Genomic DNA, 27,247 nt, shown 5'->3' with positions numbered 1-27,247 from the left:
AGCTGATTTCGACTCCTGGCGCCCACAGAGCCCTCTGGTTTTCTTTGGTAGAATACAGGAGGGGTTTACCATTGCCCCCTCCCACACAGTAAGAGATGATGCCTTTCAGCATCTTTCTAAATTGCTGCTGCCTGATATCGTACCAGCAGGGGATTCAAACCGGCAACCTTCTGCTTGTAAGTCAAGCATTTCCCCGCTGCGCCACTTATGGTAGCCTCCAAATTGAGCTGGCATGCAAATATCATGAAAATGTAGATCCTCTTTCAGGGTGCTCATGCAGCTCTTTGTGGTGATTAAGAAAATAGGTCCTGGGAGCAGAGGTGCATTCTGGAGCCTGGACCTAAAGGCCTTTGGAGCCCGCCCCCCCCCCCGACTGGAAGTTAAGCATCATCCCCCTACACACACACACACACACACACACACCACACACACACACACCATGACAAACACGGTATATTTATTACGTGGGTTCTTGAAGGCACAAACAGCAACAGAACTCACAAGGATGTAAGAATATAAAACAGGTCTATTTATGCAAATATGCAATAGCAGAAACATTTCAACACACAATGTAACATATTGATCCCATATATTTCCTTCCCCACCCCCACCCCCGCCACTCCTCTGTCTCTAAAGCACCCGGCACAGGTCATAATCACACTCAGCAGCTTGGCACAGTGTGGGCCAGCAGCAACCAGCATAGTGTAGAGCCAGCGTGCTGTAGTGGTTAGAGTGCTGCACTAGGACCGGAGAGACCTGAGTTCAAATCCCCATTCAGCCATGATACTTGCTGGGTGACTCTGGGCCAGTCACTTCTCTCTCAGCCTAACCTACTTCACAGGGTTGTTGTGAGGAACAACTTAAGTATGTAGTACACTGCTCTGGGCTCCTTGGGGGAAGAGCGGGATATAAATGTTAACAAACAAACCATACCACCCAGGACAGACAAAAGAGGATTTGGGGGGCTCCAGTGGGTGTGGAGGCCCTAGACTTTGGCCCCAAAGTCCAGGGGTCAGAGCACCACTGCCTGGGAGTAAGGAAACATGTTTGTGTGCCTGTGTGTTTTTTAAACACAGAATTATTCTTCTGCAAACTGTCTTCCTCTTTGCCTTTCCTGTTAAATCTGTTAAACAAAACCTGCTTATCAGTCATCAACAGATGATAGAGCACCGTTTTCCTATTGGCTGAATATATCTAAGCTGACCAATGCTCTTGTTTCAGAGTTCCCACCAGCCAGCAGTAAGTGAATTGGGAGCAAGGAAAGTGCAGTGAGAGACTCCATCAGCTTCTGACCCCGATGGGGCTGCTTTGGTGGCAGCTCTCGGTCCTGGGGGTAGCTGCCCTCCTGCTGGCTCACTGCTCGGGTGGTGAGTACCTTCAGGGGCTCAAGTCCTTCATGTGCCTGGCAAGGGGGAGCAGAATGTGCACCCAGCTTTATCCCTGCTGGAGTGTCTCTAATGCAGTATATTTGCCTGGCTTGTGAAAAGGTGTTTGGGAGGTAGATGTTCTTATCCAGAGCAGAGCTGGGACTCTTTGCAAATCCCTGTTCATTGACCTGTGTGATTTGTAAATGGGACCTCTTTGCTTCTTTGCCCTGCTCAGCACTGACTGACATTTATTCCAGCAAAAGGTTTGAGAGTGGCATTATTGACAGCAGTGGGGGTGTATTACAGGTTTTTCAGTAATGTTTAGATTCTTCTTAATGTTGTACATATAGGAAAGGTGGAGGTTCCTTGTATCAACTGTCTTAGACTTGTGTGGGTTTTAATTATTTCAGAATTTGGAAAAGGAATTTCTTTTAAAAAATAAAATAAGAGTCTATATGAAAAGAGTTTGGTAGCAAGAGCAAAATTAATGAATACAACTAATCTTAGACACAATCCGTTGAATATTCTCAATTAAAGCATTTTCTAAATACTTTGATGGGTAAAGGGACGTTGACAGGACAATTAACCATGTTTGAAAACCTTATTATGAATGGTCAAGCATATGTAAAAGGTTTAATATATTTGACTAATCATAATTATTTGTTTGTTTTACCTTTGTTTTTCACTCATAGGCTCAGAGCAGCCGTATTAACATTTTTAATGTTAATAATCCTCACTCACATACAGCGTGCGAAGTCAAGACAGCTTAGTAAAGTTGCCTTATTGCACCTGCGCAAGTAGTGTCTACAAATTTGAAAAATAAATAAAATAAATAAGTTGCCGGAATGCCAAAATTGCACCAATTGCATTACATGAGGGTGCCAATAATTTGAAACTTTTTTAAAAAATGTAATTTTAAACGTGGTTTTCGCCGGGTATTTTAACCGCTTAGAGAGCTCCGGCTATAGAGCGGTATATAAATGTAAGTGCTATTGCTATTTAGAGTATATCTGTTTTTATTAATGTTGTGAGCCGCCCCCAGCAGAAGTGTGCTGGAGGGGCAGAGTATAAATATTTTAAATTAAATAAATAAATAAATAAATAAATAAATAAATAAAATAAGCTTATTCTCTACTACTACTACTACTACTCGATTCCTATACCACCCTTCCAAAAATGGCTCAGGGCGGTTTACACAAAGAATAAATAAATAAGATGGATCCCTGTCCCCAAAGGGCTCACAATCTAAAAAGAAACATAAGATATACACCAGCAACAGTCACTGGAGGTACTGTGCTGGGGGTACTACTACTACTATTTATATAATGCTCATGTAACCTATTTTGTGCAATTATGTCATTTGATTTTGTGCAACTTACTGAGGAGCAGAGCTGGTCTTGTGGTAGGGAGCATGAATGGTCCCCTTTGCTAAGCAGAGTCTGCCCTGGTTTGTATTTGGATGGGAGACTACATGTGAGTGCTGCAAGATATTCCCTTTAGGGGATGGGGCCATAGCTCAGTGGAAGAGCATCCGCATGTTTGTGTGCAAAAGGCTTCAGGTTCACTCTCTGGCATCTCCAGGTAGGACTGGGAGAGACTTGTGCCTGGAACCATGGAGAGCCACTGCCAGTCAGTGTAGACAATACTGAAACAGATCAATGGTCTGACTCAGTAAAAGGCAGCTTCCTATGTTCCTACATTTCTACGCTACTTGTGCACCTGCCATAATGCAACTTTACTAGACTGACATCGCTTTGTGCTGTATGCGAGCCTTTGTCCCCAAGGGGCTTGCAATCTTTTTTTAAAAATATAATTTTTAAGGAAGAAGAAGAAGAAAAATGGGGGGGGGGATTAAGCGGGCTTGCCGCCAGGAGCCACACAACTCCAGCACATGACCAGAAGAAACCGGGCTGGGCTCCCTTAGCCCAGTTTCGGCTGGTCGTGAGAACCACCTCAGTGCATATTATATTTGTTAAAGTAATCATTTTGAATATGGGGTGTCCTTATAAATGATTTACTCTTGAAGATGAAATAATTTACTACAGAAGACCCTTGAATATTGGGGTGTGTGTGTTTGTGTGTGTATGATGTCCTAAGGAATTACCACAGAAGTTAAAACCACAGTATTCAAGTGTAAAAACCTAACCCCCCAGATGTGGTTAGTTTCTTGACAACTGTCATGGGCTACTTATTCACCCAGTTGGAGTTTAGAAGTTAAGTCCCCAAACCAGCGAATGAGCAGCCTGCCCCACTTTGGTAGCAAACATCATGCGGAGGGTGGCTGAACTCATCGCTGTGGCTGAACGCTGGTGGCTGAACTCATCGCACATAACACTAGAACCAGGGGTCATCCCATGAAATTGATTGCCAGGAAATTTAGGACCAGCAAACGGAAGTATTTTTTCACACAACGCATAATCAACTTGTGGAATTCTCTGCCACAAGATGTGGTGACAGCCAACAACCTGGATGGCTTTAAAAGGGGCTTGGATAACTTCTTGGAGGAGCGGTCTATCAACAGCTACTAGTCGGAGGGCTAAAGGCCATCTCCAGCCTCAAAGGCAGGATGCCTCCGATTACCAGTTGCAGGGGAGTAACAGCAGGAGAGAGGGCATGCCCTCTGCTGTTGCCTGTGGGCTTCTCAGAGGCATCTGGTGGGCCACTGTGTGAAACAGGATGCTGGACTAGATGGGCCTTGGGCCTGATCCAGCAGGGCTGTTCTTATGTTCTTATCTTCTGTCATTATAGATAGTCCCTTTTGAAAAAGGAATTATAGAGGGCTTAGGGATTGCTGCGGAATGGCAGGATTCTTGATGGACTGTCATTTGGGGGTGTCCTCAGTGGCAGGTCCCCTAACCCTCCCCACTTGCTTTTCTCTTGCAGGCTCCTCCTCACATTCCTTGGGCCTTTTCTACACGTGGCTCTCCGAGCGCAACCAGGGGCTTCCTGAGTTCATGGTTGGGCAGTTCGTGGATGACCAGCCCATCTCTTACTATGACAGCAGCACCAAGAGAGCATTGCTCCGAGCACAGTGGATGGAGAAGGCGGAGAAGGAAGAGGCCCAGTTATGGGACTCAGAGTCCAAGGCCATGCAGAACTTCGAGAAGATATTCGGGAGAAACCTGGCAGAGTGGCAGAAGAATCCTAACCAGAGTGAGGGTGAGTGGTGTGTGGGAGGGGCACAGATTACACCCCTCCCCAAAATAGACTTCCTGTCCCCCAAAAGGAAGGAGGTGGGGAGTGGCTTCTCCTGGGAAGAGGACATGGGTGTTCCATCCACCCCCTCACCTCCTTTGGTTGTTGTGAGGGAGTAGAGTGAAGCACAGCTGCCTCCCTTTCATCTCAGTGCCCAAAAGCAGGGTATTGAGTGCCCATATGGAGTGTGAAGGGATGGAATAAGAGCTCCCCACAAGTTGGCAGTTCTTCAGGAGGAGGGATCAAGGGTGGTGGTGGGAGTTAGGCATTCTGCAGGGTTAAATGGACTATCACCTACAAATATGAATACTAATACGATGCATATTTAGATACTGCTTTTCAACAAAAGTTCCCAGAGTGGTTTACATAGAGATAGAGATAGAGATAGAGATGCTTTTTTCAATGACCTTCTTTAATGCGCAATTGAAAGTTACAAGTATAAAAGTTTAAAAACATTCAAAAGTTTTAAAAATTAAAAACTGAACCACAAGTGTAGCAAAAGAGCAAATGTTTCGATGTAAGACATCATCCTCAGTGCTATACAAAAGTGGCTGAGTCTTGTTCTTTAAAAGTGCAATAGTTGGAAGATCAGTGTGTCCCTGTCAGAGGATGAAAAGTAAAGCTCCACCTGAGTGTTCGAAAACTGATAGACAGATAATTACACTGTCAGATGAGTTGAACAGATTGTTGGAAAGGAACAACGACATCACTGGGACATCACTGGAAGAAACAGAGGATGGCATTGAGACAAAAGGAGATAGGGAAGAAGGAAAAGTGAGAATATTAATGAGCGATAAGGGAGGTGATTTTGTAATTATGAGTCAGCATCAGTTATCTCTCTAACAGGGATTCCCAGATGTTGATTACAACTCCCAGAATTCCCAGCTGCAATGGCTTTTGCTTGGGGACTCTGGGAGTTGTAGTCAACAACATCTGGGAATCCCTGTTAGAGGGAACACTGGTCAACATGGATCGGAAAATTGCTCAGTTGCATTTATCAGATAGGAGTATATATGGGGAGTCATCCAGAATGAGGTTTCAAACTAATTGCTGGAGGTCACTTGAGGAGGCCATTGAGGTCACTTGAGGAGGTCCATCTCCAGTTACCGCCAGCTTGTCTGGTGGCCACACAGAGACGGGCCTTCTTGATTGCAACCCCGAGATTGTGGAATGCGTTCCTTGCTGAGATACGATCCTCCCCATCTCTAACTATTTTTAAAAAGCATTTGAAGACCCATCTCTTCACCCAAGCTTTTTCAGCTTTTTAAATTTGTAGGTTTTAATCTTATGATGTTTTAAAATTGTTAAACTCTTTTAACCTTTTATATTTGTTTTAATTGTTTTTATGCCACTGTTAACCGCCCAGAGATGAAAGTTTGGGCGGTATAGAAGTTAAATAAATAAATAAATAAATAAATAAATAAATAAATGCCTGGCAAAGTATATGTAAGAGATGGAATATAAATACTAGATTGTTTCAACAGTTATATAATAATCATCCCAAATGCCCTGTACTTTATTTGCTGGTTAAAACGCATACAATAGAAGGGAATAAGATAGGAAATGTTCAGGCATCTTCACTTAAAATTAGACCAATTATATCTGGGTGTGATGGTCCAGCTGATCATCTAAGCTGGTTAATTGTGACAATTTTTTGTCACCTTTGCTAAAGTAGGTTCCTTCTCATTTATGTAAGATGTTGGAAGCATTACAAAATATGGGGAATAGTGATAGCGAATTATATATGGAGAGTTTTTATGTGGTAGCATTATATACAAATGTGGATAATGAGGGGGCAAGGAAAGGTTTCTATTGTGAGATAATAAGCAGGAAATTGAGTGTTATGGTTTCACTCTTAAAGACACTGAAGGTTTAATAGAAGCTTGTCTACAATGTAATGTGTTTAGGTTTAGTGGGGAATACTATGAGCAGAAAAATGGCTTGGCTATGGGAAATCCGGGCCATAAGTTATATGTTCTCCATTGAGAGGAAATGTATCACTCAAAATGTAGTTTTGTACAGGAGCTACATTGATGACATAATAGTTAGTTAGTTGTTTATTTACTATCTTAGATCAAACATCAATAGACACAGAATATACACAGTAAAGAGAGAAAACAAAAACGGAAACAAAATCTAAAATGTTATCAAATACATAAAATCAGGAACCTTTGACAGTAACCGATTGCTGTGCTCTAGCTTCTCTTAGTTTGGTCAATGTGTAACAGAATTTAGCAACCGCCAGGGATATTGTTGGGTCCCTATCTTCTAATAAACATGTAAGAATCGTCTCCACTGAGTGGCTTTTGAGATCTTTCAGGTACTGAGATAAAAATAAATCTCTTTCATCAGTATAAAGTGGACAATGTAACAGTGAATGCATCAATGTTTCGGGAGCAGATCCGCAGGGGCATAGTCTCTCCTCATAGGGTTTTCTCTCAAATTTCCCTGCTAACATCGCTGAGGGTAGAGCATTCAAGCGAGCTCTTATAAACGCCCAGCGAAGCTTTGGTGAATAGATTGTGTAGAAATAAGAGGCTATGACCCAATCTTTCTTGGTGCTTAGGAATGGTAGAGGCCTATTTATAGAGGCACTTTCCTCCTGGAAATTTATGTCCCTAAGCCTTTGTTTAACTAGGCATCTTGCGTGATGACATAATAATTATATCAAAATCTAAAGATAACATGGATCAGGTGTTCAGGGAGCAGAATGGAGTGGGAAGTATGACATTGACCAGGAAACGGCCTGATCCTCAAGGGTGGTTGCCATTTCTAGATATGGAGATTAAATTAAATTAAACGAGTGGGGAGTTGAGACAAAGTGGTATAGGATAGGAAACCTACTAAAAAGAAAATAATAATGAACAACACAGCACACCCGCAGGGCATGAAAGTACAGACAGTGAAAGGTTTGATACGGAGAGCTGTAGGAGTTTCATCTAAAGTTTATGTTGAACTATCTAGGAAGAAAGCAGAGGAAATAAGGAAAACCAATGGTTATGTATTCCCTATTGAAGGATATAGGAATACTAAATTTGGAGAAGGGTATGAAGTACTAAATATCCCATATGTGATGGAAAGGTTTACCTGGGAGGCACAGCGGATTCTTAAGAAACATGGCTTGAAGGGGAATGTTATTTGTACAGCTCAGATGACCTTGAGACAGCACTGAGTAAAATCAAAACTGTATGATAATAAATGTGAAGTTGAAGACTGCCTAATTTGTGAGAATAAAGAGGGGAGGTGTCTGACCAAAGGGGTGATATATAAAATTGTGTGCTTGGAGGGCATGCAATTTTATATTGGCGAAACTGGTCGACCCCTGATAAAAAGATATAAGGAACATCTGGAAGACATACAGCATAGAGATAGAACAAAACCATGGGCCGTGCATGTTAAAGAACAACAACAAGGCAGAGTAGTGAATACAAAGATATTCACCTTGGCTGTGGAGACAGATGTGAGGAAACGAAAAATCAGAGAAGCCATATATAGAGAGACAGAGACAGAGACAGAGACAGAGACAGAGAGAACAGTTGCACCCAGCTATAAATGTTAAGGAGGAAATGAGGGAGGCAATGAAATGCATTGGTTATTGAGTGTATGAACTCCATTATGCTTTTGTGTTCTTTTCCTTCCTTCCACACTTTTTTCCTGTCTGTGATATTGGGAGCTGCACAGGACTGATTGATTGCCTTCAGTTCTTTAGCTGAACCATAGTGTGGGGTTGTATTTAAGAACAAGACTCAGCCACCTCTGTATAGCACTGAGGATGATGTCGAAATGTCGAATACATCGAAATGTTTGCTATTTTGCCACATCTGTGGTTTAGTTTTTACATTTTTAAACTTTTGAATGGTTTTGAAACTTCTAAACTTTCAACTTTCAATTGCGCATTAAAGAAGGTCATTGAAAAAAGCTTTGAAGTGTGGAAAAGCGTATTACCTCACCCTTATACCATCTTATTCAAACAAACAAATAAATAAATAAATAAATAAAGTAGGTGAGTCCCTGCCCCAAAAGGCTTACAATCTAAAAAAGAAACCTAGGATAGACACCAGCAACAGTCACTGGAGGGATGCTGTGCTGGGGTTGGATAGGGACAGTTGCTCTCCCCCTGCTCAATAACGAGAATCACCACTTTGAAAAGGTGGCTCTTTGCTCAGTTAGCAGGGATGTGATTCCACCTTCAAAGGATGAAAGCAGAGTTGTCAGCAGAGCTGGGTTCTGAAGAAACCACAAGGAATCATATTCATAACCATAAGACATTTTGCTTTGAGCATGTATGTAAAAATAAGGAAAATGTAGTAAAAGCTAATAATACCGGCTAAGGAAGCTGGGTTACGTGCTTGGATGGAGAGAGAGAAGTCCGTGTGCTACCCACAGGAAGCAGATGTGCATATCAGTTCCTCCCACCTCCCTTCAAGAGGAACGGGTAACATTAACCCTTTGCTTTCTAGAGACGAATAATCCCATCACTATCGCAGTCCCAACAAAAATCACGTCTAATTCACCTACTTGTGGATGAGGAAAGGAGAGGAGAGCTGGTCTTGTGGTAGCAAGCATGACTTGTCCCCATAGCTAAGCAGTGTCTGCTGTGGTTGCATCTGAATGGGACACTTGATGTGTGAGCACTGCAAGATATTCCCCTTAGGGGATGAAGCCGCTCTGGGAAGAGCAGAAGGTTTCAAGTTCCCTCCCTGGCTTCTCCAAGATAGGGCTGAGAGAGATTCCTGCCTGCAACCTTGGAGAAGCCGCTGCCAGTCTGTGAAGACAATACTGAGCTAGATAGACCAATGGTCTGACTCAGTATATGGCAGTTTCCTATGTTCCTATGAGAGCAGAACTGAGAGCTACCACCACCCCATCTTCGTGTCCTCTGCCAATCTGACAAGCATCCCCTCTGTTCCCTCATCCGAATCATCAGTGTTGAACAGCAAAGGGCAATGGAGAGAGTCTCGTGGCTCTCCACTCTATACCCCCACACATGTTGCCATGCAGCCATTAATGAGCACCTCTTGAGTACAGTTGTTCAACCAGCTGCAAATCCACTTAACTGAGGAATCATCTAGCCCCATGCTCCCCATCATATCCCCATCAAGGTACACTTAGATTAGGGAAAAATCTGGGGCACACTGGCCCCTGGGAGCCTTTTTTTTTTTTAACATAAGAACAGCCCTGCTGGATCAGGCCCAAACCCTATCTAGCCCAGCATCCTGTTTCACACAGTGGCCCACCAGATGATTCTGGGAATCCCATAGGCAAGAGCTGAGCTCATGCCCTGCTATTGCTCCCCTGCGCCTGGAATTTAGAGGCATCCTGCCTCTTAGGCTGGAGGTGGCTTATAGTCACCAGACTAGTAGCCCTTGATAGACCTCCATGAATTTATCTAAGCTTTTCATAAAGCCATCCTGGCTAGTAGATGTCACCATATCTTGTGGCAGAGAATTCTATAGGTTAATTATGCATTATGTGAAAAGCTAGCTTTTTTTTGGCTGGTCCTAAATTTCTTGGCAATCAGTTTCATAGAATGACCCCTGATTCTAGTATTATGTGAGAGGGAGAAAAATTTATCTTTTCCCCCATACCGTGCATGATTTTATAGATCTCTATCATGTTGCCCCTCAGTTGTCTCTTTTCTAAACTAAAAAGCCCCCAGTATTGTAGTCTTGCCTTGTAGGAAAGGTGCTCTAGGCCCCTGAATATCTTGGTTGCGCTCTTTTGCACCTGTGCAGTGGCAATGTCTCAATGTGATTGATTGATTGACCCCAACTCCTGGTGTATTATGGAATGAGTCAACTCCCAAGGCAGGTTTGAAGTTGACTAGCTTCTTTCTGCCCTGAGAAGGAGTCAGCTCCAAATGCAGGAACTTTAAACTTCCAGATACATAAGGGATTCCTGATCCACCCCTTCCTGATACATAAGGGTTTGAATCAGCTGCGGATGCTGGGAACTTAAACTCTTGCTTTTATAGCCAACTTGCTCTTTTATGCATTGGGAGTGGGCACCCCCTTCCTGGTGCATTATGGGGCAAGTCAGCTGCAAAAGTGGAGAACTCCCTGCCAGAGCAAGTCAGAATGGCACCGGAGAGTGTCCCATGGTACACAAATGTGCCACAGCACGCCAGGAGACTTTATAGGCAGGGCTTTTATTTCGAACCCACTCTGGATTGGAGTGTGCCAGTCCACATATTAGCTGGATTTACCACGAAGTCCCTGTGGGCTATCAGGGATCAGGACAGACAGGACTTTGTTTCCCCCCAAATGGAGGCTGCACATTCTGGCCTAGCCCGAAGTATGTCCGGATTTAAAAAATCCTCTCATTTCAGAGGCTTTGGGAGGAAGGGGGGAACCCAGGACTTCTGTTTTGCCCTGCAGTTTCTCTGGGGTGGTCATGCCAGTAAATCGGCATTTTTCAAAGCTCAGTGAATAGGAGCTTGACAGCTGTTTGGGGTATGGTTTTCTCTAAGTGATTTGCAATTGCAAGTGCTGGGGGCGGGGAGGTGTTGCAGATTGGTGATACTCTGTGGAGGGAGTCCAGAAGGGGAGGGGGAGGGAGAAATTCTTGAGTTAAACAGAAGCACAAACTGCAAATGTGTGTCTTCCTATGTTTTACATAGGCTTTAGATATACAGAATGGAGGTAACCTGAGCCCTTTTTTTTGTCAAAGCTGATTCCATTCGGTGTGTGTGTGGTGGTGGAGGTGGGGGACATGAGGTGATGAAGGCAGTCACTCACAAAGGCAAGGGTTAAGCGTCCTGCTGTTTGATCCAGCTTGGCAACTCCTCATGCTGTCCTTCCACTTTTTGCTGTCGAACTAAAAAAACCAAAACACTCTCTTGCCTCTTCCTCTGTGGTGTGATTTGTGATTGGTTGGAGGAAAAACCTAGAGAAAGTAGGTGGGAATGCACAGGAAAAAGATCTGCCAGGGAGTGCGGGGAGGAGCCGACAGCTATGTGAACTGTCAGTGTAATCCACTGAATTAAATACCTTGCGACTCTGCTGCAAAGCAGATTCGCTCTTCAGATACCTCACGGGATGAAGGCATGTGTGAATAACTCCCAGTTGGTAAATGCTAGTCTAGCACACAAGTTAATATCTTGTCAACAGCAATATCATGGAGGACTTTGCCATATGTTTTGTTGTGAGATACGCTGGCTGACATTCTGCACAGGGCTCTGTCCATCCAAGAGCAGGCTGAGCACACTGGGGCCCCACGTCCATGCCGCTACCAAGCTTGGAGGGCCTCCGTGGCAGCTCATGGTTGTGTCATCATTGTTTCCAGCAATTCTCCCATAATTAGCTGAGATGTCAGGCAAGAGTCTTTCCAGGGGTGTTGCTATGCAACAGGGGCCTGCGCCCAGAGCATCACGGCACCTTGTTCTTTGGTTCCTGTTGGGGCCTAGGCTCCTGCACCACCACGGGAGCCTTCATTGCTGCTGCCGCTGCTGCTGCCGCTGCCGCTACCGCTGCCACTGCTGCTGCCACTGCCACCTCAGGGGACAGCCTTCAGTGCCCCTGGACCTGCCATGTTGCTGTGTGCTGCCACCACCTTGGCAGGTAGCCTTCAGTACTGCTGCCACTGCTGCTTGCCGCCACTGCCTTTCGTGCTCCTGCCACCAAGATGGTCAGACACAATCCCATATGGGGAATCACAGACAAAAAACCAAGTTGGAAACAAAATCCGTGAACCAGTCTTGAAAGCTGAATGTATATGACACAAACATATATGTAAATATGCAGTTTATATAACAAATCCCAAACCATACATGGAACCAGTATATACAATGATGGTAAAGATGGAACCATGGGCCAATGTAAATGTTGAAAGTCCAATCTTCTCATCTGGAGTCTATAACATGGAAAATCCTTCAAATTCTGAGGGGGCTCTGCTCCAGGTGCCGACAATGAAGGAGGCTCAGTTGTCGTGCACTCAGGACAGGGCCTTCTCTGTTGCTGCCCCCAGACTCTGGAATGCTCTCCCGGTGGCTGTTCGCTCCTCGGTCTCTATCACAGCTTTTAGAAAGCATGTTAAATCGTGTTTTTTCTCCCCCAGGCTTTTATATGATTGTGTCTGCTGCTGCTCTTTGGACTTTTTATTGCTTTTGTGCTTGTGTTTTAAATTTTTTAATCAGATATGTTTTGTATTTTTAGTTTAATATTTTAATTGTGTCTTTTTTACAATCTTGTTTTTAAATTTTTCTGTAAACCGCCTTGGGATTGTTCTAATGAAAGGCGGTATATAAATTTAACAATCAATCAATGAATGGCAAAAACAAATCATTCTTCACAAATATGAGATATGTAAATCCCTTAACAGGCGTCCTAGGATATCTCTGCCAGTTTCGCAAACAATCGTTCATATCTTTTCATATCTGTCATATCTATATATAAACAACAAACATTAACAGGATCCTGGCAGTAGAACTAAACAGTGGCACTGCACTGCCCAGTGTTTGAGAGGCCAGCTGGGGGAAAGGCCTGTGCACAACCACTGCCGCTTCCCTGCTCGCTTTCCACACACCCAGTGGTGGCAGCCCACTGTTGAACTCCTCTGTGGCGGTCCTTGCAGCAGTGGGGCAGGCGAGATGAGAGATGAGGCGCTGGCATTTGCCTCCTGGGCCCCCTAACAACACCACGGAGTCTTTGCCAGACCTACCCAGAGAGGCCAGGGACTGAACCTGGAAGCTTCTGCATGCTTAGAGGATGCTCTACCTCTGGGTTATGGCCACATCCCCAAGGATGGCGTACATGGGTCTCCCATCCAGGTCCTGCCCACAGCAAGACCTGCTTAACTTCAGCAAAGTGGTTGGATTGGGTGCCCTTAGACCATGCTCTCAGATGGAGGAAATCAGAACTAAAGCTCTTTTGCTGGGGGAAGCATTCAAAATGTCATCCCTCTTTTTTTAGATAGCAGTGCAATGAAGTGGTCACTTGAGTGCCCCTTTTCATTCTGGACCTGAAGCAAGCCCCATGGGGGAAGATGTTGGAGATGGAGTTCCAGTGCATCGAGCTTTTGCACCAACTGGAGGGCTAGAGGCCACCTCCAGCCTCAGATGCAGGATGCCTCCGAGGACCAGTTGCAGGGGAGTAACAGCAGGAGAGAGGGCATGCCCTCAACTCCTGCTGTAGGCTTCTAGTGGCATCTGGTGGGCCACTGTGTGAAACAGGATGCTGGACTAGATGGGCCTTGGGCTTGATCCAGCAGGGTTGTTCTTATGTTCTTATCCTAGTGACCACTAGGGCATTGGGAGTAGAAATAGTGAGTAAGGGTCTCCCTAACTGTTCTACCTGTATCTGCTTTATGACCCCTGATGTTACACTTCAGGTATTTCCTGTTGAGAGTCAGAATCCCTTCCTTTCCTCTTAGAGAACAGATGAAAACATATCTCTCTCTCTGCCTACCTATTCATTATGTAGTTCTGTAGATTAGGGTTAGGTCTTTCCTATGCAAAGGTGTAAAGGTAAAATGTGCCGTAGAGTCGGTGTTGACTCCTGGTGACCACAGAGCCCTGTGGTTGTCTTTGGTAGAATACAAGAGAGGTTTACTGTTGCCATCTCCCATGCAGTATGAGATGATGCCTTTCAGCATCTTCATATACTTCTGCTGCCTGATATAGGTGTTCCCCATAGTCTGGGAAACATACCAGCGAGGATTCGAACCAGCAACCTCATGCTTGCGAGGCAAGTCCTTTCCCACTGCACCGTACTTCATCAATCAATACTTTGTATTTATTCTACAAGAATCTCCATGTGTCTTCTATAAATAGCTGCAACAGCTAAACTCTGCAACGACTCTGTAAGTGGAGTGGGTAGCTTCTTTAGTGCTCTGCTAATTAACTGGGGGATAAAAATTACAGCCTTCAAAAGAAGAAAGAGATGGAATTCAGTATCCATCCCTTTCACTGAAACCCACCCAATGCACACATTCTTGCCTCATTGTCAAGTTTCTCTTGTTAGAGTTTGGGCGAGGGTGCAGAACGGGAGATTAGCGGTCTAGTGAGAGCTAACCTTCCAAGGAAGGGTCAGGCAGTACTGATTCTTGAAGGGAAGCGTCTTGACTCTGCTGTGTCATTCCTCCCTTGCTGTCTCTTTCAGGGCTTCACATCTGGCAGGGCAAGCTTGGCTGTGGACTGCGTGAGGATGGGCAGAAAAGGGGATACTGGCGATCTGGTTATGACGGGCGAGACTTTATCAGCTTTGACACAGAGACCAACACCTGGACAGTAGCCGATGCTGCAGCCAAAAAGATGAAGAGGAAATGGGATTCTTTGCTGAGAATGACTCAGAACATGAGGCGCTATCTGGAGGGGCCCTGCACTCAATGGCTGCAGACATTGGTGGGCTATGGGAATGACTCCCTGCTGAGGAAAGGTGAGGATGGGAAGGGGTCAGGGTAGGGAGCCTGTGGGTTTAGGCCTGCAATTCTTTCCTCTCCTGCCCCTCTCACTAATCCTAGGCTGAACAGGCACTTGACATATTAAGTGGCTGCCCAGGCTAACAAGGGTGGTAAATGTCTGGGATTGTACTGCAGAGTCATAGACTGATGGATCTGCAGAGTTGGATGAGATCTTGGAGGCCATCTCGTCCAATCAGGAAAGCCAGAGCAAGCACATCCCCAACAGATGGAGGTTCAGCTTCTACTTGAAGATCAGTGAAGGAGAGCCCACTATTCCCTTAGGTATTTTGTTGCATTGCGAACTGCTCTTACCATTACCAGGTTTCTCTTAAAGTTCAGTCAAAGATCATGAGATTTAGCCCTATCTTCTCTGGCAGACTACATGCATGAGCACTGAAAGATATTCCCCTCGGGGGATGGGGCCACTTGGGGAAGAGCATCTGCTTGCTTGCATGCAGGAAGTCCCAAGTTCCCTCCCTGGTGTCTCCAGGGGCTGAGAGAGACTCCTGCCTGCAGCTTTGGAGAAGCTGCTGCCAGCCGTTGTAGACAATACTGAGCTAGGTGGACCAATGTTCTGACTTGATAGAAGGCAGCTTCCTATGTACAATTCCAAAATAGGAAATATATGCATTTGGAATCCTCAGTTTAATAGTAAAGCTGTATCAAAACCAACCCAAACTCATGTGAATATATTCTCCATAATAATGTGAATGGAAATACTTGGGGATTTTCTGCTCTAGAGGATGCTGTAGATTTAAGATATCGTATCTCGAGAGTAAGATTGGATGGCTACATGAGTTCCCTTCCTGCTCTTAAGGCTCAGCATCCACTCTGCCTGTTACTAGAGAGGTGCCTTTATTCATAATGTCAGTAATGTTCCCATTTTCCAGAGCGCCCAGTGGTGAAGGTGACACGCAAAGCAACTGTTGGTGGACAGGAAACCCTCTTCTGCCAGGCTTACGGCTTCTACCCCAAGAAGATCAACATCACCTGGAGGAAAGATGGAGAGTTCTGGAAGCAGGGCGATTCCTCTGTCAACCCCAACTCAGATGGGACCTACCACAGCCGGACCAGCATTCAGATTGATCCCAAGGACAGGGGGCTCTACCTGTGTTCTGTGGAACATGCCAATCTGCCAGAACCCCACTTGATTCCCTTGGAAGGGCCAGGTGAGAGACTGCAGTGCGGGAGGGCTGGTTCATTGGGGTGGGGATGGCAGATTCCAGAGGTGGCTCCCTTCTGGGCACTTGGGCTGCAGAGTGAAGTCTCTCATGTTATATCGGGGAGGGGGGACATAGAGCACCCCTCTCCGAAGCTCCTGAGCCCTGGGGTGGATTAAGCTTTTTTGCTGCTGGGTGGGGGAAGGGGGAGTTAAATCTCTTTTTTAACTTTTAAAAAAGTTTTTTAACTTTTTAAAAAAGTGGTAGAGCTCCTAGTAGACACTTACCTCCTGAATCCTGTTGCTGCTTGGTGTGGGCAGCAGAGACAGAGGCAAAAGACCTCCTCACCCGGGCCCACCTTCCTCCCAAATGACAGAGATCGGGCGTGTGAAGAGGGCAGAAATCGGTCCAACCTCAGTCATTTGGGAGGAAGGAAGGCCCATGTGGGGTCTCTTGGCACCTTCACTGCTGCCGTCTAGGCAGACAGCACCCTGCGCCGAGCCCACCCAACAGGATTTGGGAGGAGGGTGGGCCCACTAGGAGCTCTCGCCACCACACAGCGGCAATTTCGAAAGTTTAAAAAAAGTTTTTTAAAAAAGATTTAACTTGCCACTCCTGCAGGATTTTCCGCCTCTGTTGCCTCTGCGGTAATCCGCTTTTGCCTGAACACCTGCATGCCCTCTAGGTCCATTTCTCCATTACATTAACTCCCCCACCCACCCCACTCCCACCGCACCATCCATTGTTTGCTGGAGCTGAGGGGCTGGAAGCTGCTGGGAAAGGGAACGTTCTATATCTAACCCTGTTTTTAAGCAGCAAGGTGGCTGATTCCCAGTGTGTGTCATGTTCCCTGTTGGTAGATTCCTCATCCCAGATTCCTCATCCCACCACCTCCCTTCTCCTTCCTTTGGACGTCTATCTGCTTTTTCCTCCTGTCTTGTTGCAGAATCTGGATTCCCCTCCATTCCTCTGGATTCCCCTCCATTCCTCTGGATTCCCCTCCAACCCTATGCACCCCATCCAAACCAAGCTGATTTCTTCCTGACATTAACCCTTCCATATTTACCCCCCTAAGTCATTACCTCTATTTCTCCACATGTCAACACCTCTGTTCCTGCCACCACTCAAGTCCAACCTCCTAAGGGCACCTGCCAGAAGGGCGAGTTTCGCTGCGCCAACAACCAGTGCATCCCCCGCGCATCCAAGTGTGATGGCTGGTTCAACTGCTTTGATCACAGCGATGAGTCGGCTTATGCTAATTGTGGTGAGTCCTAGGCTGAGATGCTTATTGAGCCCTGGGAGGGAGGCCTCTCAGTTGGCCGAGAGACAGTCTACCTCTGAAAAGTATAAGCATGCATATGTATTCAGTACTTGGTTTGGGCCCCTTTTGCAGCAATTACTGCCTCAGTGCGGTGTGGCATGGATGCTATCAGCCTGTGGCACTGATGAGGTATTATGGAAGACCAGGATGCTTCATTAGCGGCCTTCAGCTCTTCTGCATTGTTTGGTCTCATGTCTCTCATCCTTCTCTTGGCAATGCCCCATAGATTCTCTATGGGGTCAGGTCAGGTGAGTTTGCTGGCCAATCAAGCACAGTACACTGTATCCTTTTCAGAGGTCCGATATTGTTCTATTCTTCGATCCTTGTCTTCTTGGTTCCATGTAATATTCTAATTTTCTGAGATTGTGGATTTGGGGTTTTCATGAGCTGTACGCCATGATCATCACAATTATAACAAATTAAGGCTTGACTTATCTCGCTTTGCATGTAATGCGTCTGTCTCATATATCAGTTTCACCTTTTAATTTGCATTACTGAAATTAATGGACTTTTGCACAATATTCTAATTTTCCAAGTTTCACCTGTATGGTGCAGGGAGAGAAACTTGCCATGTTGCAAGGTAAACGGCCAGGTAGCAAGAGAGAGAAGGAGGAAGGAAGTTGAATCTCTGAGATTAGCAATCTACATTTCAAAGGGATAGCATCAGAGCAGTGGAGAAGTGATGACAGATGTCTTGACCCTTTAGCCCTCTGACTTACTAGTCTGTCCTCCTCTGTCTGAGGCAAGAGACAACGCAAAGTCCTTTAACTTTCCAACACAAGCAAGGGTTCTGTCTGGGGTGCTGCCACATCAGCCTTCTTTTCTCCCCCAGGCAGGCATCCCCATCCCACGCAAGCCCAACTCACTGATGTGCCCAAATGGGCACTGCGCCCTCAAGAACTGGTGACTGGAGCTGCGCATCACATCACAGCAGTTATTGAATCTGATCTGTGGCAAATTTGTCGTTCAGACAATTTTGCATCGGATCAGAACCACTATGGCGGTGGGGTCAGTCGGTCTGATCCGATAGATTATTGAATACAGTATCAAGTATCATTTGATCAATTCAAATTCTGTCTAATTCCAATATAATTGCGTCAGTTTGGCACATTGGAGGGCATCATATTATTTCCTTATATTTTTGTTCAGTCTAAAACTTGAGGTCGTTTACATGACTGTGGGGTGGGTGGGGGGGAAGGCTTCACACGCCTCCCCCCTCCCAATGATTGGTGAAATGTTGGTGAGAGCGCCATCCATGCTCCCACACGATCTTTTTGGGGTAGCTGGGATGATGCATCCTGGCCTCTGGGTATCCTACAACAGACTGTGCACAAATGCACAGCGCACCGGGGCATTCCCCCAGGAGACGGATGCTCTAGGAGCCCATCTCTGTGTGCAGCTGAGCAGGAAACATTCTGATATCACACATGGGCAAGAAGCCCTGGTTAAGGGAGTGTCCGCTCCTTCAACCAAACCTAGTCTCGACGGCGCTGCCCCACCAGGATCGGACCCAATCCCAGTGGTCCTCATGCACAGACTAACCCTGGCTGGGCTTCCCTAGCTGGGTTTAGGCTTCATGTGAGCTTCAACAGCTTCTTTGTATCTTTTCCTAATGTCTGGGGCTGGGATGGTTTCCCAAGTGTGGAGAGCAAGTGGGGAAACAGAAGAGTTTTCGGAGGGACATCTTCAGCTGGCCAATGAGGATTGAGGAGGAACTCCTGGCACTGGCTTCTTTCTGTCTAGCAGTGGTGGCTGATGGCCCCAAGTTGGAGGCATCATTTTGAACTGCCATGCACCTTTAGGGCATCCACCCCATGCCATGCTCTAAAACAGGGGGTAGGCATTAGGTAAGCTTGGGAGGTGTTTGGATGGGTCTGGGTCCCTGGAGGATGGATGGGGCTTGTCTTCCCACCCCCACTCCCTCCATTCACTCAGTAGCATCCCAACTCCTCCCACTGTCACTCACAGTTATGGCTCCTTCTGTTCCAGAGTCGGAACTTGTAGCTGGTCTTGTGGTAGCAAGCATGACTGGTCCCCTTTGCTAAGCAGGGTCTGCCCTGGTTGCATTTGAATGGGAGACTGTAAGATATTCCCCTTAGGGGATGGGCCGCTCTGGGAAGAGCAGAAGGTTCCAAGTTCCCTCCCCGGCATCTAAGGGGACAAGTCATGCTTGCTACCACCAGACCAGCATGCAACCTTGGAGAGCCTCTGCCAGTCAATGTGACAATACTGAGTCCCTGGACCAATAGTAGCAAGCATGACTTGTCCCCTTAGCTAAGTAGGGTCCACCCTGGTTGCATATGAATAGGAGACTAGAAGTGTGAGCACTGTAAGATATTCCCTTTAGGGAATGGAGCCGCCGCTCTGGGAAGAGCAGAAGGTTCCAAGTTCCCTCCCTGGCATCTCCAAGGTAGAGCTGAGAGAGACTCTTGCCTGCAACCTTGGAGAAGCCACTGCCAGTCTGGGTAGACAATACCGAGCTAGATGGACCAATGGTCTGACTCGGTATAAGGCAGCTTCCTATGCTTCTATGTCCCCCTGCTAGAAATGTGTGATCCCTGTTCAACATGTGCTGCCCCTGAAAGAGTTTCCGTCCTGGTTTGGCTGTCATGAAGCAACGTTGGGGAGTGGAACTCTACAGACTGCTGTGAAGTGACAAACGCTTGGCTCTCTTACATGCCTATTTTATATCTTCCAGGTAGAAGATGATGTAGCCCCTGAAGCAAGAGAAGGGACAATCTGGGGTTTTATCCCAGATCAGGGGAAAGATATGAAATATCAAGAGCTACGGCACCAAGACCAATTCTTTGGTCATTTCTTCGAAGGAGCATCTCCACAAGCAGCGCTTTCTTCCTCTTCCACCAGATCTCCATCTCTGTCTTAATTACTTGCTCCCTTGTTTTTAAAACATCTTTTTCTCTATCTCCCCTGAGAGTATCTTTAGCGCTGTTCCGGTCAGTGGCCAACATCCTGACTAATTATCTACTGGTGCAATGAACAAAGTTGCAAGTGCCAGAGCCCTGCCCAAGCGCAAGTGGTACTGCTCACTATGGAGGAGTAACAGCAGGAGAGAAGGGCATGCCCTCAACTCCTGCCTGTAGGCTTCCAGCAGCATCTGGTGGGCCACTGTGTGAAAGAGGATGCTGGACTAGATGGGCCTTGGGCCCGATCCAGAGGGGCTCTTCTTATGTTTTCCCTTTTTCAGGCTTGAAAGAAAATCTGATTCGAACTTCACATAGCTCGATCAATACATGTTAATAAAGTATGATGGGTTGGAAGGAATCAACATACTAGTGTAGCTAGGCTTCTGACCTGTGCTTGCCCTAGATGATGATGATAACAATGTTAATAATAATTTTCTGTGACCTTCTCAATTGTATGATTCCACCAATTCTTGCTTGCTAGCAATTTATAATTCTTGCAAAAGTTCCAGTGGATCATTGCAGCAACTTTGTTATGTCTTTCCTTATAATCACTCTACACAATTATTGTGCCTTTTGATACACCACTTTTTTGATGTTACTTCAGATTAGAAGAGACCACCCTTCTGATAAGAAAGATGTTATTTAGAATATAATTTCAAAAAGTTTATTGCAGTGTTTGCTATGTTTGCAAAAATATATTGGGATTAGGTAACTTCATTGGTCATTTGATTAGGGCTAATGAGTGAACACTTAGTGGGGAGATCCATGTTCTTGTGGTTTCTCCAGATTGAAACAGCCTAACTAGGGCACTTCCTTTGCCTAATTTTTGACCAATTGAACGATCGCCATGTTAAGCTTCCCTTTTCTCCCTAGCTACAAAGGTTGCAAAGAGTCTTTAAAAAGAACTCATGCTGTGAGCTGTCAATATATAATTTTTTAATTAAAAGCATAGAAGCCCCTTACGTAATAAGGTGATCAAATAATAAAATGTGATAATATGGGAGAGAGAGAGAAAGATAGATAGATAGATTAAAAATAATGCAATCCCCATTCTCCTTCATATTCCCCATTTAGATGTCTTGCTAGGTTAATTAGCAAATAGCATCATGGAAAGGAAAGGAAAAGCTGTGCCATCAAATCGGTATCGACTCCTGGTTACCACAGAGCATGCTCCCTATTAAAGAGAAGTACACCTACTTAAGTGGTTTCGGCAAATGCAGCAAATTAATTTGACATATTACCTAACAATGCTTTGTGTAGTCTTTCTCACCAGGTTGGCTGCATGATCAATGACCTGTATTGAGTTCTTAAACTCCCTAAAGTAAGGTTATACTGTTGAGTCAGTGTCAACCACAGAGCCATGTGGTTTTCTTTGATAGAATACAGGAGGGATTTACCACTGCCATCTCCCACGTAGTATAAGATGTTCCTATATATTCCTATATCACTGCTGCCTGAAATAGGTGTTTCCCATAGACTGGGAAACATACCAGTGGGGATTCAAACTAGCAACCTCTTGTTCCCAAGGCAAGTTACTTCCCCCCTGCGCCATTAGATGGCTTCTTAAACTGCCTAGTATTTTGTAAGATTTGTGTTTTCCATTGATTCACTAGAGAATCTCGAGGTCATCCTCAAGATCCATCCAATCCATATTGATGATTCATTCAATTTGCATTCTAAAATGAATAATAGATACTTGTCTGCCTAAGCTGTCAGTAACTCAAGGCAAACCCACACATGGATTTCCTTTGAGTCATTCAGCCGAGTGGGTAAGGTTGGCTCCATCAAGTAACTGCCAACAGAGGTAAAGTGGTTGCAGACAAAAGATCCACAATCGCTTCAATATAAATTCACTGTGGTTGGTTTCCATCACTATAAAATAAAATAAATTGGTGAGTCAAACTGAAGACAAATTAGATAATTTGAAAATTCAGTCTTGCATTTGGCCATTGTTCACTGGCGAAACCTCTGCAGCAAAGTAGTCAGTATCAGTAATAGTCACATATTGTGAAGCAATTCTGAGAGGATGCACTCAGAAGGCTGAGGTAGAAGGTTTTCCTAAGGAGGAACCTGAGAGGACCTGGGTTATTGCCTTTTGGCGTTTCCTTTTTAAATGCTGAATTACTTAACAATAAATTGTAACACAACATACAAAAGCAGCTTTTGATGTAAGAGAAAATCCCAAATACCACTCCCCCCACCTCTGCGGCGAATATGTATTTAGCATTTCCTATGCCCAGTTACTTCCATCATGCACTTTAAATGATTGCTACAGCAAATACAAACACACTTAGCTAGAATGCCCCTTATTACCCAGATTATACATGAAGCAGCCCATAACGAGTAAAGAGAAGACAGAACAGTTTGACCAAAGTTTACTGATAAGCCTAAGCAGTAGAGAGCAGCAACGATCTGATCTCAACACCATCCTGAAGGGATCTATTTGTGGGATATTTCTTGGAAGACAAGCCTTTGTTTTGGACACTTGATCTAAAGCAGATGTTGCACTTTTAAAAAAAAGTAGCTTCATTTTTTTTAGTGTTTTAAAGACGAGGGGAAAACATGATATCCCCAGCCCACTGTTGAGCTGAAGGACAAAAGCAAAGTCTGGCTGTGCTGAAGCTACAGGAGAGACTATACAAATCTCCACCACATGGGGCAGAAGAAATCAACTTAACTTGCAATATCCACTCTTATTCAAGGAAGCACAGGTGAAATTGTAAGCACCTTAACTCTCCTCTTAAAGCAAAGTTGTTTGGCTAGTTGAGGTTTTTACAGTGAGTGGCTGTAGCTTCAGACAGAGAAAGGTCTTTGCCAGCTTCCAGCCTGGGACGGTCTGCATGCAAAACAGATGCTCTTTCACACAGAGCTTTAGTCTTTCCCCTGGTTACTGAGGCTTCTCCCCATCAGCCAAATGAACCAATGCGGGGGGGGGGGGAGACAAGAAACCCGGGAGTGGAGAAACAAGAGGGGATTATTTTCCTTCACAGACACAGACCAAAGCTTTCCCCTGCTAGAGGAGAGCCCCACACCCTCATGCAACATCTCCCCCTCGGCTCCCCCTGCAACACGCCCTCCTCCCCAAGAGATACACCTACGCCAGCCTCTTTCTGGCCTCCAACCCAGCCAGCAGGACCTTCTCTCACTCCACACATGTACACTGGGCTCAATGCAACCAAGTGAGGAGGAAAGTGAGTCCAGAGGACCAGGCTGTTGGGTCTGGAAGGGGGATGTGGGGAGAAAAGATGTTTACTCCTCATCCCAGTACTGGGTAGGATCTCCTGGGTGGGGGTCAGCCTCAGAGATCACTGCTCCCCCCTGTCACATCTCCATTAGCAGTTAACCCCTGCCTTTGGGTGCCCCCATTCCCTTTCTTGGGCCCCTGATCTCCCCATACATGTACTTTGGATGCATCTGATCATTTGGAGGAATGTACTGTACATGTTGGGGTAAATGTCTGCATCTGCGTAGAGGAGGGGCATCAAAAGTCTTTTCTTCTTCTTCTTCTTCTTCTTCTTCTTCTTCTTCTAAGTTTTTAAACTTTTTAATTATATAATAATTTATTTACTCTTTTTTCAACTGAATTGCTTTTAATTGCTGGTTGTTTTTAATTTTTAAAATTTCTGGATTTTATGTAAACCATCTGGATATGTTTCATATCAGGTTTCCCCCCCCCACAATCCAATCAAAAATCAAATAAACATATAACCGCTCCTTTTCCACCAGAAAGGAGCAGAGCAGGAAACGGCTCTAAAAAAACTCACAGGTCCTTCCATCTTTCAGGCGCCTCTCTAGGAAATCTGGAAGTGCTCTGCTGCTCTCCCTTTAAGCCTTAGAGTAGGGATGGGCAAACCCGGCCCTCCAGCTGCTGGTGAACTACAATCCCCATATTCCCCAGCCGCCTCTCTAGGAATCTGGAAACTCTACGTCTCCCTTTAACCCTTAAGAGTGACTGCCCAGCAAGCAAAGAGGGCACTTGCTCCTGCTCAGAAAGTGGAAGCAGTAGAAGCCAGGAGGCATTTGCTTTAGGGGATTCTTGCAGAAAGAGGGACCGAGGGGAGAGTGCATATATCCTGGGGCTCCCCAGTCCCTTACACTACCCTACCCCACTTTTCTGCCTTGTATTACCTTCCTTGGGAGCTGGAATTTGGATCTTAAAAAGCCAAACTGTGGCAACCCAAGCTTGGAGTGAGCTGCTGATGTTACAGGTGAGAAATGCATGGAGCAGGTGGGGAGTACACAGCTGTGGCAGAAAGCAGGTGCATATCTAGGGGTAGGGCAGGCAGGGCACGTGCCCTGGGCGCCACTTGAAGGGGGCACCATTTTGAAAAATTAATTTTAAAAAAATGGCTGCCAAAAACAAAATGGCCACTGTACATGCTCAAATGACCTCTGTGAGGCCCTAGGTCTTGCCAGGCCTTGCAGAGGCCATTTGAGCATGTGCGGTGGCCATTTTGTTTTCAGTGGCCATTTTTTAAAAAAAGATTTTTAAAAATGGCCACTGCACATGCTCAAATGGTCCCTGTGAGGCCCTAGAGGCCAGTGGGGGGAGGAGGAACCTTTGCAAACTGCCCCAGCCTTTAGGAAGCCCCCCGAAGGGGCTACAGGTAAAAAAATAATAATAATATATAATATAAGTCACTGTACACATATTCAGATTGGCACTATGTACAGAGAATCAGGGCTTGTGAATACTGAGCTGATGCTTATGAGCTAGGATTGTATTCATTTGCTCTTACTTTGCTTCTTGTGATAAGTGAGTTAAATGTGATGTCTTGCTAATATGGCTATTAATGGTGAATTTGTTTTTGAATCAGTGTGAAATCCTTAATATTAAGGCCCACTGGGAGTTTCTTGCTCTCTTTCTCTCATTTTAACTGTCTTTCTGAAAGACTAGAATATATTCCAAGTAGTGACACAATTTACTCTGCATATCCTTTAATTATTTACAGAGTATCTGGGAAAAGTCAAATTCTTCATTTATTTTTAAAACTTATGTAATGGTGATGCTACAATACATAGTAGAGAATTATACAGGCACTTCTGTTTAGTTTTCCAAGTACACCTCCACATAGTATTTGGGTATTTCATGAGCCCCAGCATACTGAAATTTGTAGTCTGGCTAAGTCCACTGCTAAAATAGTTTTTGAAAGATTAAAAGATTAATGAGCCTGACTTGTATTTTTCAGCTGATATTATGGTAAAGTTATCTGAAAGATGGGTGTCAAATGCTTGGACAGGGGGTGCAATTTCAGTGTTTGCCCTAGGCGCTATTTTCCCTAGATATGCCTCTGGCAGAAAGCGATCCTTGATCCTCTGGGGGTGGGCTGAGGTGTGACGAGGAGAGAGTGGCTCTTGCCCATACACTGAACACATGCATGGGGACTGGGGACGGAAGAGTCCTCCCGTCCCTCCCTCCCTCCTCCTGGCCACATGCACGCTCACAGGGGTGCTATGCTCGCCTTCTGCTCCAGCTGCCTCCCTCACCCCCGCACCACTATTGTCAGCCCCGGCAATGGAAGGAGGATGGTCCGGGGAGGGAGGGGAGAGCTACGTCAAACTTTTAATGCTTTTGAAGGAATTCAAAATCATCTTCGGTTTTGAAACCATTAAGCACCCGGACCTCCTTGTCCTAGATCTTATTTTTGTTTTGGTCAGCCCTGTCAAGATGGGGTCTCTTTCTTTCTTTTCAAATTTTCCGTGTGTTTTCCATCAGTTCTTGCAGTAGTCTTGCCATCGCATGAATCGGGGGAGGGGGCAGTTACTGTGCACTAGTATCTCACCCAGTATTCCCTCTAACAGGTATTCCCACATGTTGTGGACTACAACTCCCATAAACAACTCCCATAAAGAGCCAGCGTGGTGTAGTGGTTAGAGTGCTGGTCTAGGACCTGGGAGACCCGAGTTCAAATCCCCATTCAGCCATGAAACTAGCTGGATGACTCTGGGCCAGTCATTTCTCTCTCAGCCTAACCTGCTTCACAGGGTTGTTGTGAGGAGAAACTTAAGTATGTAGTACACCGCTCTGGGCTCCTTGGAGGGAGAGTGGGATATAAATGTTGTTAATAATAATAATAATAATAATAATAATAAATAATAAACTCCAAGCAAAAGCCTTTGCAGCTGGGGGTTCTGGGAGTTGTAGTCCACAACATCTGGGAATCCCTGTTAGAGAGAACACTGATCATACCCCACACAGCCTTTCTTGGTAGGAGGGACAACTTTGCTTCCACACAGGGTTTTTTAAAGACAGAGTTGTGGGGTGGGCAACTGTCCCCTTTTCAGAGGGTTACTGAGCCCCCTCTCCAGTGCAGCCACCTTCACCAGCCCCTACATTGAGCCTCCAGTCGTCTTCCCCTCCCCTTTGCACACAAAGGAAAAGGGAACGGAGGAACCTTCGTGCCAGGAAGTTACTAAAAAACGGGATTTCATCAAAAGACTCTAGATGATGAAATCATAGGAAAGAGAAGAGGGAGTGTTTGTCTGAAGACTGAGGATTTTGACCAATCAGAAATAAACTGTGGCTGATCAATCATCTTTATTATGGTCCAAGAACAGCATAAGATGGTACAGTAGAGCATGATTCAGAAACAAAGCATGGAACAGTAAAATCATATTACTGTGTGAATGTGTGAGCTATACAAAACTCTTTCAACTCTATTTTTCTTCATCAATTGGAGGGAGGAAACGCTTCCGAGTGAGTGTAGCAGGGTGCCCCACCCCAGACCCACTGAGCCAGGGGTGTAAGTAACTATAATAGGGCAAGGGGAGACAGTTGTCTGGGGGCCCACTGCCTTGGGGAGCCCCCAGAGGCAAGTCACATGACTGACTCCCCCAGCCACGCACCCGCTCGGGTTTCCTTCAGTTGTATCCATCCTCTGA

General features: G+C 45.4%; 1 protein-coding gene across 1 annotated transcript; it reads left to right on the top strand.

Moving 5' to 3' along the window:
- The first annotated feature begins 1,256 nt into the window (after window positions 1–1,256).
- LOC128343382 (major histocompatibility complex class I-related gene protein-like) lies at window positions 1,257–20,886 on the top strand. Its single transcript, XM_053292366.1, has 6 exons — window positions 1,257–1,367; window positions 4,251–4,526; window positions 14,660–14,935; window positions 15,851–16,129; window positions 17,250–17,384; window positions 20,140–20,886. Exons 1-6 carry the CDS (start codon window positions 1,298–1,300, stop codon window positions 20,148–20,150), a joined length of 1,047 nt encoding a protein of 348 aa, XP_053148341.1. The 5' UTR covers window positions 1,257–1,297; the 3' UTR covers window positions 20,151–20,886.
- Window positions 20,887–27,247: the final 6,361 nt, after the last annotated feature.

This window comes from Hemicordylus capensis, chromosome 2 (assembly GCF_027244095.1).
Source record: "Hemicordylus capensis ecotype Gifberg chromosome 2, rHemCap1.1.pri, whole genome shotgun sequence".
Taxonomy (NCBI): domain Eukaryota; kingdom Metazoa; phylum Chordata; class Lepidosauria; order Squamata; family Cordylidae; genus Hemicordylus; species Hemicordylus capensis.
Note: the sequence above shows the minus strand (reverse complement) of the source record. Positions and strands in the feature narration are given on the sequence as shown.